This window comes from Hylobates moloch, unplaced genomic scaffold (assembly GCF_009828535.3).
Source record: "Hylobates moloch isolate HMO894 unplaced genomic scaffold, HMol_V3 SCAFFOLD_6, whole genome shotgun sequence".
NCBI lineage: Eukaryota > Metazoa > Chordata > Mammalia > Primates > Hylobatidae > Hylobates > Hylobates moloch.
The window spans coordinates 115,439,615-115,455,121 of record NW_026652281.1 but is presented as its reverse complement, the minus strand read 5'-3'; the positions used below and the strand labels follow the sequence as shown (position 1 = coordinate 115,455,121).

Sequence of the window (15,507 nt, the reverse complement as noted above, 5' to 3'; positions counted from 1 at the left end):
CCAATAGTTTACCTTTTGTGTAGAATCTTGGGCAAAACTTGTATCTGAACTTGAAAGCTAATAATTTTTTCATTCTTAAAAACAACATGCTTTTAACGTGAATGAGTCTGTGAACACATTATTTTATACCTTGCACTCTAAGGTGTTATTTGTTGGTGTTAAGTTTTTAGTTCTTGAGAAACTTGCAGATTTTAAGTTAAAAAAGCAAAGATTTTCTAATTCATTGCTATATCCCCAATGCCTTAACACTGTCTAGTACATGGCAATATTTAAGAAATAAAAAAAACTAAAACTCAACTCACAATAAAACTGTATATTATGAAATACAGAATGAACCAGAAACACTGGTCTGAATGAGATCCCGTTTTTGTTCTAAGAGCATCTTTAAGGGGATGGACGGACCTTAGACAGAATAACACAGAGTCTCACCTCTGTTACAGACACCTCCATAAGACGAGTGAGTGATGGAGAGAGAATGAGATCTCTATTCTAGAGATCCAGCTAACTGGAGATACTCTTTATTTTTACTATTTTTTAATAAATAATAATTATTATCTTTCATGTGGCATCTGACTCTGCCCACAAAAAGGAGATATGTACAAATGTATAAGGTTGCATGGGATTCCATACTATCACTCAACAGTGATCATTCACCTGAATCAGAGTTCAGGGACAGAAGACTATCCGTTCTTACCTCGGCTGAATATCTCTTGTAGCTTTTGGTCACTGATCAAAGCATTAACTGTTTCTCTCAGTGCAGCATGTTCCAAAAGAATCTGGTTTTGGCTATCTGTTCCCATCTGGTAAAGATAAAAGAAGAAAACAACTGAATGTTAAAATGAATAGCAAACATCTAATCAGCTAAGAAAAATCATATCCTAAGGAGCTGTATATCAACATTTGCCAAACAATATTTATAGAACCTTAGTCTCAGGCTAGGCGTGGTGATCATGCCTGTAATCTTAGTACTTTGGGAGGCCAAGGCAGGAGGATCACTTGAACCCAGGAGTTTGAGGCTGCAGTGAGCTATGGCTGCGCCATTGCATTCCAGCCTAGGTGACAGAACAAGACCCTGTCTCTTGAACAACAAAAAAGAGAAGAACTCTAGTCTCATGAGATGTTCTGCAAAAATTAAGAATGCAAGGATCAATTAGGATTAGGAAATATTACATATCTTTCTACATACAATAGCCTATTACAGGAAAGAAACTTAATTAGGCCAGTGTTTCTCATACTTATCTGACCATAAAACATTTTATTCCCTGTAAATCTTTTTGCTTATTTCAGTATTTATCCAACATTTACTAAGTGCTATCTCATAAAGCACTAGAATTATAAATATGAATAAAGCAAGGTTGCTGAGAGGGAATGAGGCCTAACGAGCGAGGAAGACATATCAACAAAGAAATCATCATTAACATCTCACAGAAGACAGTTTAGGAAATAACTGTTCTGGTCTGTCTCAGTAAGAGAGTAAAACTCTTAGGAGTCTCCTAATTTTCTTCCTGCAGACAGCAACCCTTACAAGTGAGAAATAAATATATTTCCCTAAATTCTGAAACTATAACTCAGACGCTGGTTTGTTTTAACTATTAACTTGTCCCTTTTCTTTGTAACTACGATACTTCATGCTACTTGGAACCAGTCCAAACTCCTGGATGTCAATAATGAATAGGCCTCCTCGGACTCAAGTTACAAAAACAGCCACCTCAGAAAAGCCACCTCTGCTTTTTTTTTCTTGAGACGGAGTATCACTCAGTCGCCCAGGCTGGAGTGCAGTGGCGTGATCTCGGCTCACTGCAAGCTCCACCTCCCAGGTTCACGCCATTCTCCTGCCTCAGCCTCCCACGCCCGGCTAATTTTTTTGTATTTTAGTAGAGACAGGGTTTCACTGTTTTAGCCAGGATGGTCTCGATCTCCTGACCTCATGATCCGCCCGTCTCGGCCTCCTAAAGTGCTGGGATTACAGGCGTGAGCCACAGCGCCTGGCCGAAGCCACTTCTTCTGAAGGGACTCAGTATTGTGGTCTTAAGTCTTGGGTGGTTTTAAGGTAGGGTGGGGCTGTGTGGAAGAAAGAAGCCTCAGCCACCAAAAGCACTTTTCAAGGGAGCAGAAAAACTTTAAAATGCACAGGGAGGTTGGGTACGGCAGCTCACGCCTGTAATCTCAGCACTTTGGGAGGGCAGGGCGGGTGGATCACTTGAGGCCAGGAGTTTGAGACCAGCCTGGGCAACATGGCGAAACCCCGTCTCTACTAAGACTACAAAAATTAGCCAGGTGTGATAGCATGTGCCTTTGATCCCAAGCTAGCTGGGAGGCTGAGGCACAAGAATCACTTGAGACCGGGAGGTGGAGGTTGCAGTGAGGTGAGATGGAGCCACTGCACTCCAGCCAAGGTGACTTTCTCAAAATAAATAAATAAATAAAAATTTTAAAATGCCAGGCGCGGTGGATCACACCTGTAATCCCAGCACTTTGGGAGGCCAAGGCAGGTGGATTGCCTGAAGTCAGGAGTTCAAGACTAACCTGACCAACATGGTGAAACCCCATCTCTACTAATAATACAAAAATTATCTGGGTGTGGTGGCACATGCCTGTAATCCCAGCTACTTGGGAGGCTGAGGCAGGAGAATTGCTTGAATCCAGGAGGCAAAGATTTCAGTGAGCCAAGATCATGCCATTGCACTCCAGCCTGGGCAACAACAGCAAAACTCTCTGTCTCAAAAAAATAAAATAGGCTGTGCACAGTGGCTCACGCCTGTAATCCCAGCACTTTGGGAGGCCGAGGCGGGCGGATCACGAGGTCAGGAGATCGAGACCATCCTGGCTAACATGGTGAAACCCCGTCTCTACCAAAAATACAAAAAATTAGCCGGGCGTTGTGGCGGGCGCCTGTAGTCCCAGCTACTCAGGAGGCTGAGGCAGGAGAATGGAGTGAACGCGGGAGGCGCAGGATGCAGTGAGTCGAGATTGCACCACTGCACTCCAGCCTGGGGGACAGATAGAGACTCTGTCTCAAAAATAAATAAATAAATAAATAAAATAAAATAAAATAAAAAATAAAAAAGGCACAGCGTATTTATAGGAGGAAGTAATAAAAGAAATGCTAATATGTTCCTACCCAGTAAAAGGGGAAACACCTATATTTATATCAACAAAGGAATTAGCAACGAAAAAAATAATAGGCTCAAGACTAGAGCAAGTGTTAAATACCTGAAACAGATGCAACCCATTGGCATCTGACAGGAACCGAAGCTCTCGATCCAGAAGATATTCCACTGGAACCACAGAACCCAAACCCAGTTTATCTACAAGGGGCGTAAAAGTCTGTGAAGTACAATGACAATAAATTGATTAGAACTTGGGAATAAAAAAATGGCAATTCAAACAAATCTCTAACTTCAAAGAGAATTATTGTATCTTCCATCCCAGTAAATACAGATAAGCTAAAGCATAAGTCCTTGGAAACATTCCCAACCTAGCATCTACCCCTCAAATAGTCATGGGAAGCTAACTAATGCAGAAAGTCAGCTCATTACTCTTATTGGCTAACAAGGACAAGAGGAATCAGAAATTCTCCTAATTCTGCCTAGGGATCGGGCTAATCTTATTAGGCTTCAAGAGAGCTAAATTATAGTAAATTCCCAGAATAAAGAGTTATACTGTTATCATCTCAGAACTCTTGAAATCTTTGTGAAATTTATAAAATAATTAACGGCATAAATATGTATGGTTAATTCATATTACCATTTCATAAATAAATAGCCTATAAAAAAGTCATGAAGAGACCCCACATGCACTTATACAAGAGCTTCTCCTAAAAGTTCAACTGGAAAGTGGCCTTAAAAACAAATGAGAAGCCGGGCGCAGTGGCTCATGCCTGTAATCCCAGCACTTTGGGAGGCCAATGCAGGTGGATCACGAGGTCAGGAGATCGAGACCATCTTGGCTAATGCAGTGAAACCCTGTCTCTACTAAAAATACAAAAAATAAGCCGGGCCTGGTGGTGGGCATCTGTAATCCCAGTACTCAGGAGGCTGAGGCAGGAGAATTGCTTGTATCTGGGAAGCGGGGGTTATGGTGAGCCAAGATCGCGCCATTGCACTCCAGCCTGGGCAACAAGAACAAAACTCTGTCTCAACAACAACAACAACAACAACAAAAAATGAAAGGGCTGGGCGTAGTGGCTCACCTGAGGTTAGGAGTTCAAGACCAGCCTGGACAACATGGTGAAACCCTGTCTCTACTAAAAATACAAAAATTAGCTGGGCATGGTGGCACGTGCCTGTAATCCCAGCTACTTGGGAGGCTGAGGCAAGAGAATTGCTTGAACCTGGGAAGCGGAGGTTGCAGTGAGCCTAGATCGTGCCACTGCATCCCAGCCTGGGTGACAGGGTGACACTTTGTCTCAAAAAAAAAACAAAAAACAAAAGACAAAAAAAAAATGAAAAGACAGTTTAGTAAGTGATGATATATACCATTCAATAGGTTAAAAACATTGTTTTGAATATTATTTATCTAATTTGGTTAGCCACATGAGAATCAGGATTTTTTAGAAGTTACCATTTATACCCATACTTTGTTAATAAGACAGAAACAAATGGATACTCTCACAATTAAATTTTATAACACACAGCCAGGCACAGTGGCTCATGCCTATAATCCCAGCACTTTGGGAGGCTGAAGCAGGTGGACTGCTTGAGACCAGGAGTTCAAGACCAGCCTAGGCAACACGATGAGCAACCATCCCTACAAAAAAATACAAAAATTAGGCTGGGTGCAGTGCTGTGCGTCTGTAGTCCCAGCTACTTGGGAGGCTGAGGTGGGAGGATGGCTTAAGCCTGGGAGTCAGAGGTTGCAGTGAGCTCTGATTGCATCACTGCATTCCAGCCTGAGTGACAGAGCCAGACCCTGTCTCAAAAAAATAAAATAAATTTTATATTGCTATTTTGTTTCACTCCATAATTGAAAAAAAAAACTTTAAAGATTACAAATAATGTTTCAAAACCTTGCTTTGAGAAAAGACTAAAGGTGAAAAAATTCTTTTCATTGTTTTTTTGTTTGTTTTTGAGACAGGGGTCTCACTCTGTCACCCAGGCTGGATACAGTGGCACAATCATGGCTCACTGTAGCCTCAACCTCCTGGGCTCAAGCCATCCTCCCACCTCAGCCCCACAAGTAGCTGGGACCACAGACATGTGCCACCAGACCTAGCTAATTTTTGTATATTTTGTAGAGACGGGGTTTTCGCATGTTACCCAGGATGATCTCAAACTCCTGAGCTTAAGGGATCTTCCTGCCTCAGCCTCCCAAAGTGCTGGGATTACAAGTCGTAAGCCACTGTGTCTGGCCGAAAAAATTCTTTCATATTAAATATCACCTAATATAAAACACTTTGGAGGACAAAGGAGAAAAGACTGCTCCTAATTTTTGCATTAGTAACTTCAGAATAAACATACATTAAGGACAAAGTATGTAGTTCTTACACATACTCTGTCCCTAACATGTCATAGTTATATTATAGGAGTAAAGCTCAGATATGTTCCCACCCAGTAAAAGCCACTCACCAGGGCTGGCCATTGTGCAATGGAGACTCGAGTGCCCTGGAGAAGGACTGGGTCCTCACGGGGCGCCCATACAAGAGATCCTTCCAGCAGAAGCACAATAACTTCTTCAGCATGAACTTTTACCCAGGAGTGTTGCTTCCAGTTACAGCCATCAAATTCTACAAAGATCTGCAAAAAGAGATAAAAAGCAGTTTGGAAGTCACACTCGGAAAAATCTCACACTATACTTATAAATGAACATAAACCCCACTGTTCTGAACAACTGACTAGGAATAATTCTAACTTGTGTTTAAGTTATTTTAATGGGTGTCAATAAAAGCTGATCTTCAGAGCCGGAAGCTGGTTTCAGCCCCATTCTGAAAAGGAAGAACAGAGTTAAGGAGGCATGAACTATTCAGTCATTCAGTAATTTTTAGTCATGTCCCTACTGAAATTTGCAACTCTTAGTTTCTAATTCATATCTACACATAAGGTACTATACTAGGTTCAGGAATACAGAAAGGAATCCGGCATACTTCTTGGTCTCAAAAAGCTCATAATCCAATAGGAAGAAATTTTTAATACCTCTATTGAAATGACTGTGAACTTTTAATTATTTTTTGAATAGGTGATGTATGTATACGGCAAAAATTCAAAAGGATAAAATGCTGAAAAACATTGCTCTCCCATTCCTGCGTGTGGATTCTATTGATTGATTGATCGATTGAGACAGGGTCTCACTCTGTCGCCCAAGCTGGAGTGAAATGGCGTGATCTCAGCTCACTGCAACCTCCGCATCCCGGGCTCAAATGATCCTCCTGCCTCAGTCTCCCAAGTAGCTGGAACTACTAGCATGTGCCACCATGCCTGGCTTATTTTTTGTAGAGACGCAGTTTCACCACATTGCCCAGGCTGGCCTTGAACTCCTGCACAAGGGATCTGCCCACCTCGGCCTCACAAAGTCTGGGATTGCAGGCGTGAGCCACCGTGCCCAGCCTTTTTTAAAATTTAAAATTAAATTAAAATTAATTATTTCGGTAGAGATAGGGTCTTGCTGTGTTACCCAGGCCAGTCTTGAACTCCTGGGCTCAAGTGATCCTCCTACCTTGGCCTCCCAAAGTGTTGGGATTATAGGTGTGAGCCACCACACCCAGCTGCATGTGGATTCTTAAGTGCAACTGTCAGCAGTAATCTCACATCTGTTAGCAGAGACTTGCTGTAGTCACAACAATGCTTTCTTCTTCCCTGAACAGATACTCCACTTCTTGAGATATATTTAGATAGACACTGTATTTATACAGTTCTTAAAGGAGATTGCATTAATGTAATCTTCTCAAAAATGAAGCTATATTTTTCTAATAAATATTATGCTTACATTTGACTTTTTTTTTTTTTTTTTGAGACAGGATCTCACTTTGTTGCCCAAACTGAGTGCTGTGGCACAATCATGGCTCACTACAGCCTCGACTTCCTAGGCTCAAGCAATTCTCCCTCAGCCTCCTGGGTAGCTGAGACTATAGGCGCACACTACCATATCCAGGTAATTTTTGATTATTTGTAGAGACAGGGTCTCACTATGTTGCCCAGGCTGGTCTCGAACTCCTGGAGCCAAGCAATCTTCCTGCCTCAGCCTCACAAAGTGCTGGGATTACAGGCGTGAGCTACCTTGGCTGGCCCCAGCTTTGACTTTCTATATAAATTCTGACTTCTGAAGATGAGTCAACACAGCATCAAAAGCTACATATGCGGCCAGGAGCGGTGGCTCATGCCTGTAATCCAGAACTTTGGGAGGCCGAGGCGGGTGGATCACAAGGTCGGGAGTTCACAACCAACCTGGCCAAGATGGTGAAACTCTGTCTCTACTAAAAATACAAAAATTAGCTGGGTGTGATGGTGGGCACCTATAATCCCAGCTACTCAGGAGGCTGAGGCAGATGATTCACTTGAACCCAGGAGGCAGAGGTTGCGGTGAGCTGAGATCGTGCCATTGCACTCCAGCCTGGGCAACAAGAGCAAAACTCTGTCTCAAAAAAAAAAAAAAAAAAAATCTCACATGAAACTTCTTAAGGCAACACTAAGTGATGCAGGACAATATTAGAAACCCCATAGATGTGACTCCCAACTGGCAACTGTGGAGTTACCAGGAGGATCTGTAAGTACTAGGGGCACCAAGCATTTCCTGTAGAGTGAATGCCAGGTCTTGCAGATGTATGTACTATCATTTTTCAAATACATGTAGATGATGTAATTAATAAAATTCAAATCCATTAAAAACAATAAAATTTTATGTGTATTTTACCACAGTGGAAAAAATTTGAAGAAAAATATTACTGAATTCACAATAGCTTTTTTTTTTTTGTTGGTACACATGTTCTCAAGTAACCAACATAAAAATTACAATGATATGAAAATTCAGGAAATTTATACTTGGAAAGTATGGAACCATAGCTCAGTAGCCCAACTATTGGTTTAATCTCTTCACAGGCAACAAATACTTGTGAACTGCATTGCTAAAAAGTTATCCCAGAAGTTAAATTCATTATAAAGTTCTAGTTCTATTATCTATAATACTCCAACAAAGAAATTAGCAATGAGAAAAGTAAGCTTCATTTCTACTTAATAAAAAGATGGAGATGCAAGGCTCAGAGAGGAGAAGAATGATTTTTACAAAGAAAAAGGACAGAACACTGAACTGTACTATATTTAATATATAAATAGGCTCATTCATACATACATGTTGTAGGGGAATAAGACATAGCCCCTGCCTTCAAGTAACTCACAGACAACTGGAAAGAGAGAGATATATTCAAACTTACATTTAAGTGCAGACTCTGGCACCAAGAAAGGCAGCATAATGTACAAAGCTTGGAGCTCATGTTCCAGGAGGCCTGGATTAGTGTCTCAGTTCCACTCTCTTGCAAAACTTAGACAACTTACTTTTCCTTCCTCAAATCTTAGTTTCTTCTTTTGTGATATGACACACATCTTTCTTACCTCATGGACTGGTTGTGAAAATTAAATAAAGGAACAGATTCTAAGCACTTTGGTTGATTATAAAGCACTATTTGGGCAATAGTATGTCACAGGATAAACAGAAATAGGATAAAATAAAGTATGGTGGGTATTCAGAGGCATAAGATCACTTCAGATGTGCAGAGGAACTGATAGAGGCTGAGGACAACAAAAGCCTCAGTTAAGTTCTGGGATGGTCAGGACCTATTTAACACACTGTGGGAAGGAAGCAGTAGCCAATGAGGCTAAAAAGGCTAGGAGTAGATATGGAAGATCTTGAACACTTGGATAAAAGATTGGGGCTTCATCCAGCTGTCAATGGGAGGTGTGGGTGTCTGCATGCAACTATCATTAAAAGGTTTTTTGTGTGTGTATACGGTGGGGGAGTAGTAGGGAGTGTTCTTACATGACCCAGAGTTGGGGGTAATAACATGAGGAATGAAGTGACTTGTGCTTATGAGAATCCAAGAGCCCTAACACAAAGCTTGATGACTGGCTGAATGTAGGAGTACGGGAGAATTAAAAAATGACTTCGATTTTGAACCAGAGAAAAGAAGTGCTACCATCACAAAGATGAACTGATGTCAGGAGGATACAATGGCTGGAGGACAGACAAGACCTTGCAAACCATGAAAAGCAGAGTCTGGAATGTTCAATGCCCAGACTGGATCTGACCCTGAGTAACACAGTACTCTACCAGGTGTCCTCAGAAAACCAGAGGTTGAGGCTCCATGGTAACCAATGGCTAGGTGTCATGATGTATAGTTCTAATCTGCCAACCACTTTAAAAATCAACATAGGAATCATAACATTCTAAGTTATAGCAACACACAAATACAAGAACAACACTAAAATAAGTCACTGGGCTAAAGCTATAATGATTTTTATTCTTTGTACAGAAGAACTTGAATATTTAAAAAGTTAATATTCAAGAATTCAATACTATCATCGCATACCTAAAAGCTAAAATATTTGGGAGTTACGTTTTACCTAATTTAAGGGCAATTATCTCTTACCTTACTTGAGCAAAGGATATGGAATAAAGTGTTAAATCTGAAACAACCCTGTACTACACATTCCGGGATCAAACGACAGCTCCAATCTGATAATATGAATTTGTTTTGAGAGCAATATGGAATGTAGATATATGTAAATATGGACTATGGATATATGTAAACATATTCCCCCAAGAGTGAAGCTTATTTCTGGCCCAGGACTGTACTTGGCTTCCTAGCTACAAAAATGAAAGAGTTAGAGCATACAAAGTAAAGAATCATTTCAAGTGGGACGCACTGGCCCACACCTGTAATCCCAGCACTGTGGGAGGCTGAGGTGGGAAGATCACTTGAGCCCCGCAGTTCAAGAGTTCAAAACCAGCCCTGGCAACATAGCAACATCCTGTCTCTACAAAAAAAAATAACAAAATAACCAGGCATGGTGGGGTACATCTGTAGTCCCCACTACTCAGGAGGCTGAGATGGGAGGACAGCTTGGGCCAAGGAGTTCAAGGCTGCAGTGAGCTACGATCATGCCCCTGTACTCCAGCCTGGGCAACAGAGTGAGACCCTGTCTCCCAAAAAAAAAAAAGAAAGAAAAGGAAGAAGAAGAACCATTTTAAATCTAAGTACATAGAACACATACTCTTAATGGTAGTGGCCAGGCCACAGGACACAAAGAAGGGATATAAAGTAGCAAAAATAAGGGTAGTGATTGGATTGAGTCAGAGATGACCAAGGGAGGTTGATAATCTTAGTAGGGGAGGACTAAAACAGTTAAACAGTTTGAGATTTTTTTTTTCTTTCTGAGACGGAGTCTCACTCTGTTGCCCAGGCTGGAGTGCAGTGGTGCGATCTCGGCTCACTGCAACCTCTGCCTCCTGGGTTCAAGTGATTCTCCTGCCTCAGCCTTCTGAGTAGCTGGGACTACAGGTGCCTGCCACCATGCCCGGCTAATTTTTGTATTTTTAGTAGAGATGGGGTTTCACCATGTTGGTCAGGCTGGTCTCGAACTCCTGACCTCGTGATCCACCTGCCTCAGCCTCCCAAAGTGCTGGGATTACAGGGGTGAGCCATCAAGCCCCACTGAGATAATTTTTTAAAAGCCTGATTAATACAAACCATGATCAGCTAAGAAATTTTTTTAAAAAGTCTGATTAAATTTCTACTATCAGAGTAAAAGCAGCAAATGGTACAACACATGCTTCGGTTAGGACCCAAGGATTACAAGTAAAGTATTTTATTAGTTAAGAAAAGTTAGTGTTAAAACTCTTGCTTTCATTTCTCTTTGTGGTCTACATATGATTTACATTCATTTTAGTGACAATTAAATAAGTTTTTTAAAAATAAAATATATTATCCTAAGTTTGACAAAATCAGATGGTAGTAATCTAAGTGACATGGGGCTTCATGTTTGTCATGTAATCATCAGTTTGGATTCTGGCTGTTCTCAAGGCCATTCTTACTATAATTAATAAGATTATTCATTTAATCACACTCTTAACAAAAATGGAATGCCTCTTATAAATGAAGCACTTGACAGGGCCAAGAATATCAAGGTAAATAAGGTAGCAATTTGACAGTAGGGACTCACACCCTAGATGAGCCCAACAGAGATGTACAGAAATTATTACAGTGCGAAGTAATCACGGTAATAATAAAGATCTGAATAGGCTATGTTAGATTACACAAGTCATCTGCCTTGGGAAACCAGAACAGTTTCACAGAAGAGGTAGTAGTATACAAACTGGGTCTTAAAGGACAAGCTGCATCCTTCTGGCAGAAAACAGAAGGAAAGACTTTCCAGCAGGTACAAAGGCAGAGAAAAACAAAAGCAGATCAAGTGTTCTGGGAGTAGGAGGAGGAGGAGGCTAGTAAGTAAGCTGTAAAGAGCTTTGACTGCCATATTAATGGTTGAAAAACTGAAACCTGTTGACAAAGATGTTGTTTGGCCAGGAGTGTTCTTTCGTTTGTTTATATTGTGCATTTGAATATCTTTAGGCAGCGTGTGCACTCTCCAGCAGCTGCCAATGCCCACTACACCTTTTGGTCTGTCACCCAGCTGTTTCTCACAAGTCTAGTTCCTCCCTAGACCTATCTGAGTTTATATTGCCTCTATAGGCCTTGAAGGAGCACTGACAGTTTTAAAGGTGGTGGGGAGACCTAGTAAACTATAGAAAGATAATGGGGGCCAGGCATGGTGGCTGATGCCTATAATCCCCAACACTTTGGGAGGCTGAGGTGGGAGGATCACTTGAGCCTAGGAGTTCGAGACCATGCTGGATAACATAGGTGAGACCTTGTCTCTACAAAAATAAAAAATTAGCTGGGCATAGTGGTGTGCACCTGTAAGTCTCAGCTACTTGGGAGGCTGAGGTAGGAGGACTGCTTGAGCCCAGGAAGTCAGGGCTACGGTGAACTATGATCATGCCACTGCACTCCAGCCTGGACAACAATGAGACTCTGTCTCAAAAAAAAGGAAAAAGGAAGGAAAAAAGAAAGACAATGGGGGGAAGTTCTCAAAACTCAGTTTAAATAGGAAATCAAAATGGAAATTATAAAGCATTTTATACTTAGGTGAATAACTAAAATACAACTTATACTATGGAATAAATAATAGAGTTTTTAAAAATGAGATCTATCTAATAGACTAACATGGAAAGATCACTGAGATACATTATGTGAGGGAAAAAAGCAAGTTGCAGATTATTTGAGGGGAGGGGATTGTGAGTGGGAGGGTTGGGATGAGAGAGTGAACAGTATTTTAGCCTCATCAGTAGATGTTTCCTTTTTTAAAAAGAATTTATTTATTTATTTATTTATTTGAGACAGTATCACTCTGTCACCCAGGCTAGAGTACAATGACGCAATCTAGGCTCACCGCAATCTCCGCCTCCCGGGTTCAAACGATTCTGTGCCTCAGCCTCTCGAGTAGCTGGGATTATAGGCAAGCACCACCACGTCCAGCTAATTTTTGTATTTTTAGTACAGACAGGGTTTCACCATGTTGGCCAGGCTGGTCTTGAACTCTTGACCTCAAGTGATCCGGCGGCTGCCTTGGCCTCCCAAAGTGCTGGGATTACAGGTGTAAACCACTGCACCTGGCCTAAAATACTGTATTTATAATTTTTTTTTTTTAAAGAGGAAAGAATTACCTTTGGGGTCAGGTTGGAAGATATGGATGGAAGAAACTGGAAGCAGGGAGACCAATTACGAAGCAGTAATAACCCAGATAAAAGACCTAAGCCAATAAGAATACTGTATAGACCATGCACCATGGCTCATGACTGTAATCTCAGCACTCTGGGAGGCTGAGGCAGGCAGATCACCTGAGGTCAGGAGTTTGAGACCAGCCTGGCCAACAGGGTGAAACCCCATCTCTACTAAAAAATACAAAAATTAGCCGGGCGTGGTGGCAGGCACCCGTAATCCCAGCTACTCAACAGGCTGAGGCAGGAGAATTGCTTGAACCAGGGAGGCAGAGGTTGCAGTGAGTGGAGATCACCCCATCGTACTCCAGGCTGGGGGACAAGAGCGAAACTTTGTCTCAAAAAAAGAAAGAAAAAAAAAAGAATACTGTATGAATGTAAAGTATATTTGAGAAATTAGAGATAAAAATAACAGGATACGGTGATGATTGTGAGATGGTAAAGGAAATCAAAGATAACTTTCCAAGGCTCCTAAATTTTCCAATTTTCCTACCTATACTCCAAACAAAACGTAAACTGTTAAAAATAATGTTACACAACTGTGGGATATCTTGTCAAGGTGGGCGAAGATGCATGAGTTGAATATCTCTGTTTTCAAATAAAAAATAATTTTCTCTTTACAGTTTCTTTGATTCTCAAGAGATAGCTTTCTACCAATTATCCCCAAATTTTTCTACTTTCTAACATCCTAAATAAATTAAATGTGAAGTACATGGGAACAACGGAAATAACCTGAATAAAAACTCCAGCACATATAGTGCTTTCAGGGGTTGTGGAATAACAGATATGGATTTGCATCCCACCTCTCCCGTTTCTTAACTGTGTGGCCTGGAGCAAGTCACTTTAGCCTCTTTGAGCCTCACTTCCTTTGCCTATAAATAGGGACAATAAAGACCTCAAAGGATTGCCTGTAGGATTACATGAAATAAAGACTTTAAATGCGTAGCAGAATATGGGCTCCAGATAAATGCTTATTCCATAAGCAAACTCAGGTCAGAGTAAAAACTGGCATGACTTTTTTTTTTTTTTTAATTGCTATATATCAAGAATCTTAAACATGTACATACTCAGTGTCTATCATATCATTCCGGATCATAATCCTAATAAATAACCCTAAACACTGAAAAGGTTTTATTCACAAAAATGCTCACCATGGCATTATAGATGAAGCCTAAAATCTGAAACAACTTTAATAGCCAACGAAAAGGGAAGAGTTAAATTACTCAGCCAAAAAAAATTAACGTTCATAAGATTACGTCCAAATTCCTTGCACACCATTTATTATTTTCTTTTGGGTTATAAAAGCAATACATGAATTACCTGTGGAAAATAGAGAAAAGCACCAAGAAAATTAAAATCACCCATAAAATGAATAATTTTTAGTAAAAAAGGAAAATAACAGGCTGGGTGCGGTGGCTCACAACCTGTAATCCCAGCACTCTGGGAAGCTGAGGCAGGCAGATCACTTATGGTCAGGAGTTTGAGAACAACCTGGTCAACGTGGCAAAACACCATCTCTACTAAAAATACAAAAATTAGCCGGGCATGGTGGCGCGGCACCTGTAATCCCAGCTACTTGGGAGGCTGAGGGAGGAGAATGACTTGAAGTTGGGAGGCGGAGGTTGCAGTGAGCACAGATCGTGCCACTGCACTCCAGCCTGGGCGACAGTGAGTGAGACTCTGTCTCAAAAAAAAAAAAAAAAAAAAAAAAAAAAATAACTGCCACATTAAATGAAAAAGCAAAACTCAAAATTAAAAATTCCGTATGAGGCCAGGCGCGATGGCTCAAGCCTGTAATCCCAGCACTTTGGGAGGCCAAAGCGGGCGGATCACCAGGTCAGGAGATCGAGACCATCCTGGCTAACAAGGTGAAACCCCATCTCTACTAAAAATACAAAAAATTATCCAGGTGTGGTGGCGGGAGCCTGTAATCCCAGCTACTCAGGAGGCTGAGGCAGGAGAATCACTTGAACCCAGGAGGCGGAGGATGCAGTGAGCCGAGATCGCACCATCGCACTCCAGACTGGGAGACAGAGTGAGACTCCGCCTCAAAAAAGCAAAAAAAATTATTAGAATAATTTCTACACTTTGTGTAACAGGCATGTATTACTTTAGAATCAGAGAAAGAAAACACCAAATGCTTCAAATCTAAGAAAACAACCCAGACGCAAATCACAAAACTAAGGGCCAGTGTACCTTGGATTGGAGTCCCAAATGTGACTCCAATATCAAGATGAAAAAATTAACAGTGAGTCCATATCAATAAAAACATGTAAAAGAAAAAATTTAAAGATTATAAAGATAACGGGGCCACAGAGTGGAAATTCCGTAATAAATCAGAAGTGAACATCAGCCTAATAGGGGCTTCAAAATGTTCTACTTTTTTAGACAGAGTGGTCAGGGAATAGAAGAGAAAAAACAGAAAAATCCATGTTTCCTGACCTCCATGAATTTACTATCTAGTAGAATAGACAAGCAAGTGTGGAGGATGGAAGACTTTCCCTCTACCTTCTGAGGGTTAGGTGACTGACATAAACAGCAGTTTAAGGAGAGAAAAATAAACAAATTTGTTACATGTAAAGGACATCACAACAAGGAAAAGTAAATACCCAGAACCCAGTAAGACTGAGTTTTATATTTCTATAGAAATTATAGAAATAATTTTTATATAATTATACAATTATAATATAAAATTATAGAAATAATTATTGGGGGGAAGGGGGAGGGATAGCATTCGGAGATATA

General features: G+C 40.9%; 1 protein-coding gene across 2 annotated transcripts in view; it reads right to left on the bottom strand.

Annotated features, from left to right (window-relative positions):
- KDM3B (lysine demethylase 3B) overlaps positions 1–15,507 on the bottom strand; it is an 83,091-nt gene that overhangs the window by 55,594 nt on the left and 11,990 nt on the right. For both annotated transcript variants that reach the window (XM_032158005.2, XM_058441250.1), the window contains exons 2-4: positions 5,568–5,735; positions 3,214–3,327; positions 695–800 (exon numbers count right to left, since the gene is read on the bottom strand). In XM_032158005.2, coding sequence (XP_032013896.1) covers positions 695–800; positions 3,214–3,327; positions 5,568–5,735 — 388 coding nt within the window. The remainder of the gene's footprint in view (positions 1–694; positions 801–3,213; positions 3,328–5,567; positions 5,736–15,507) is intronic.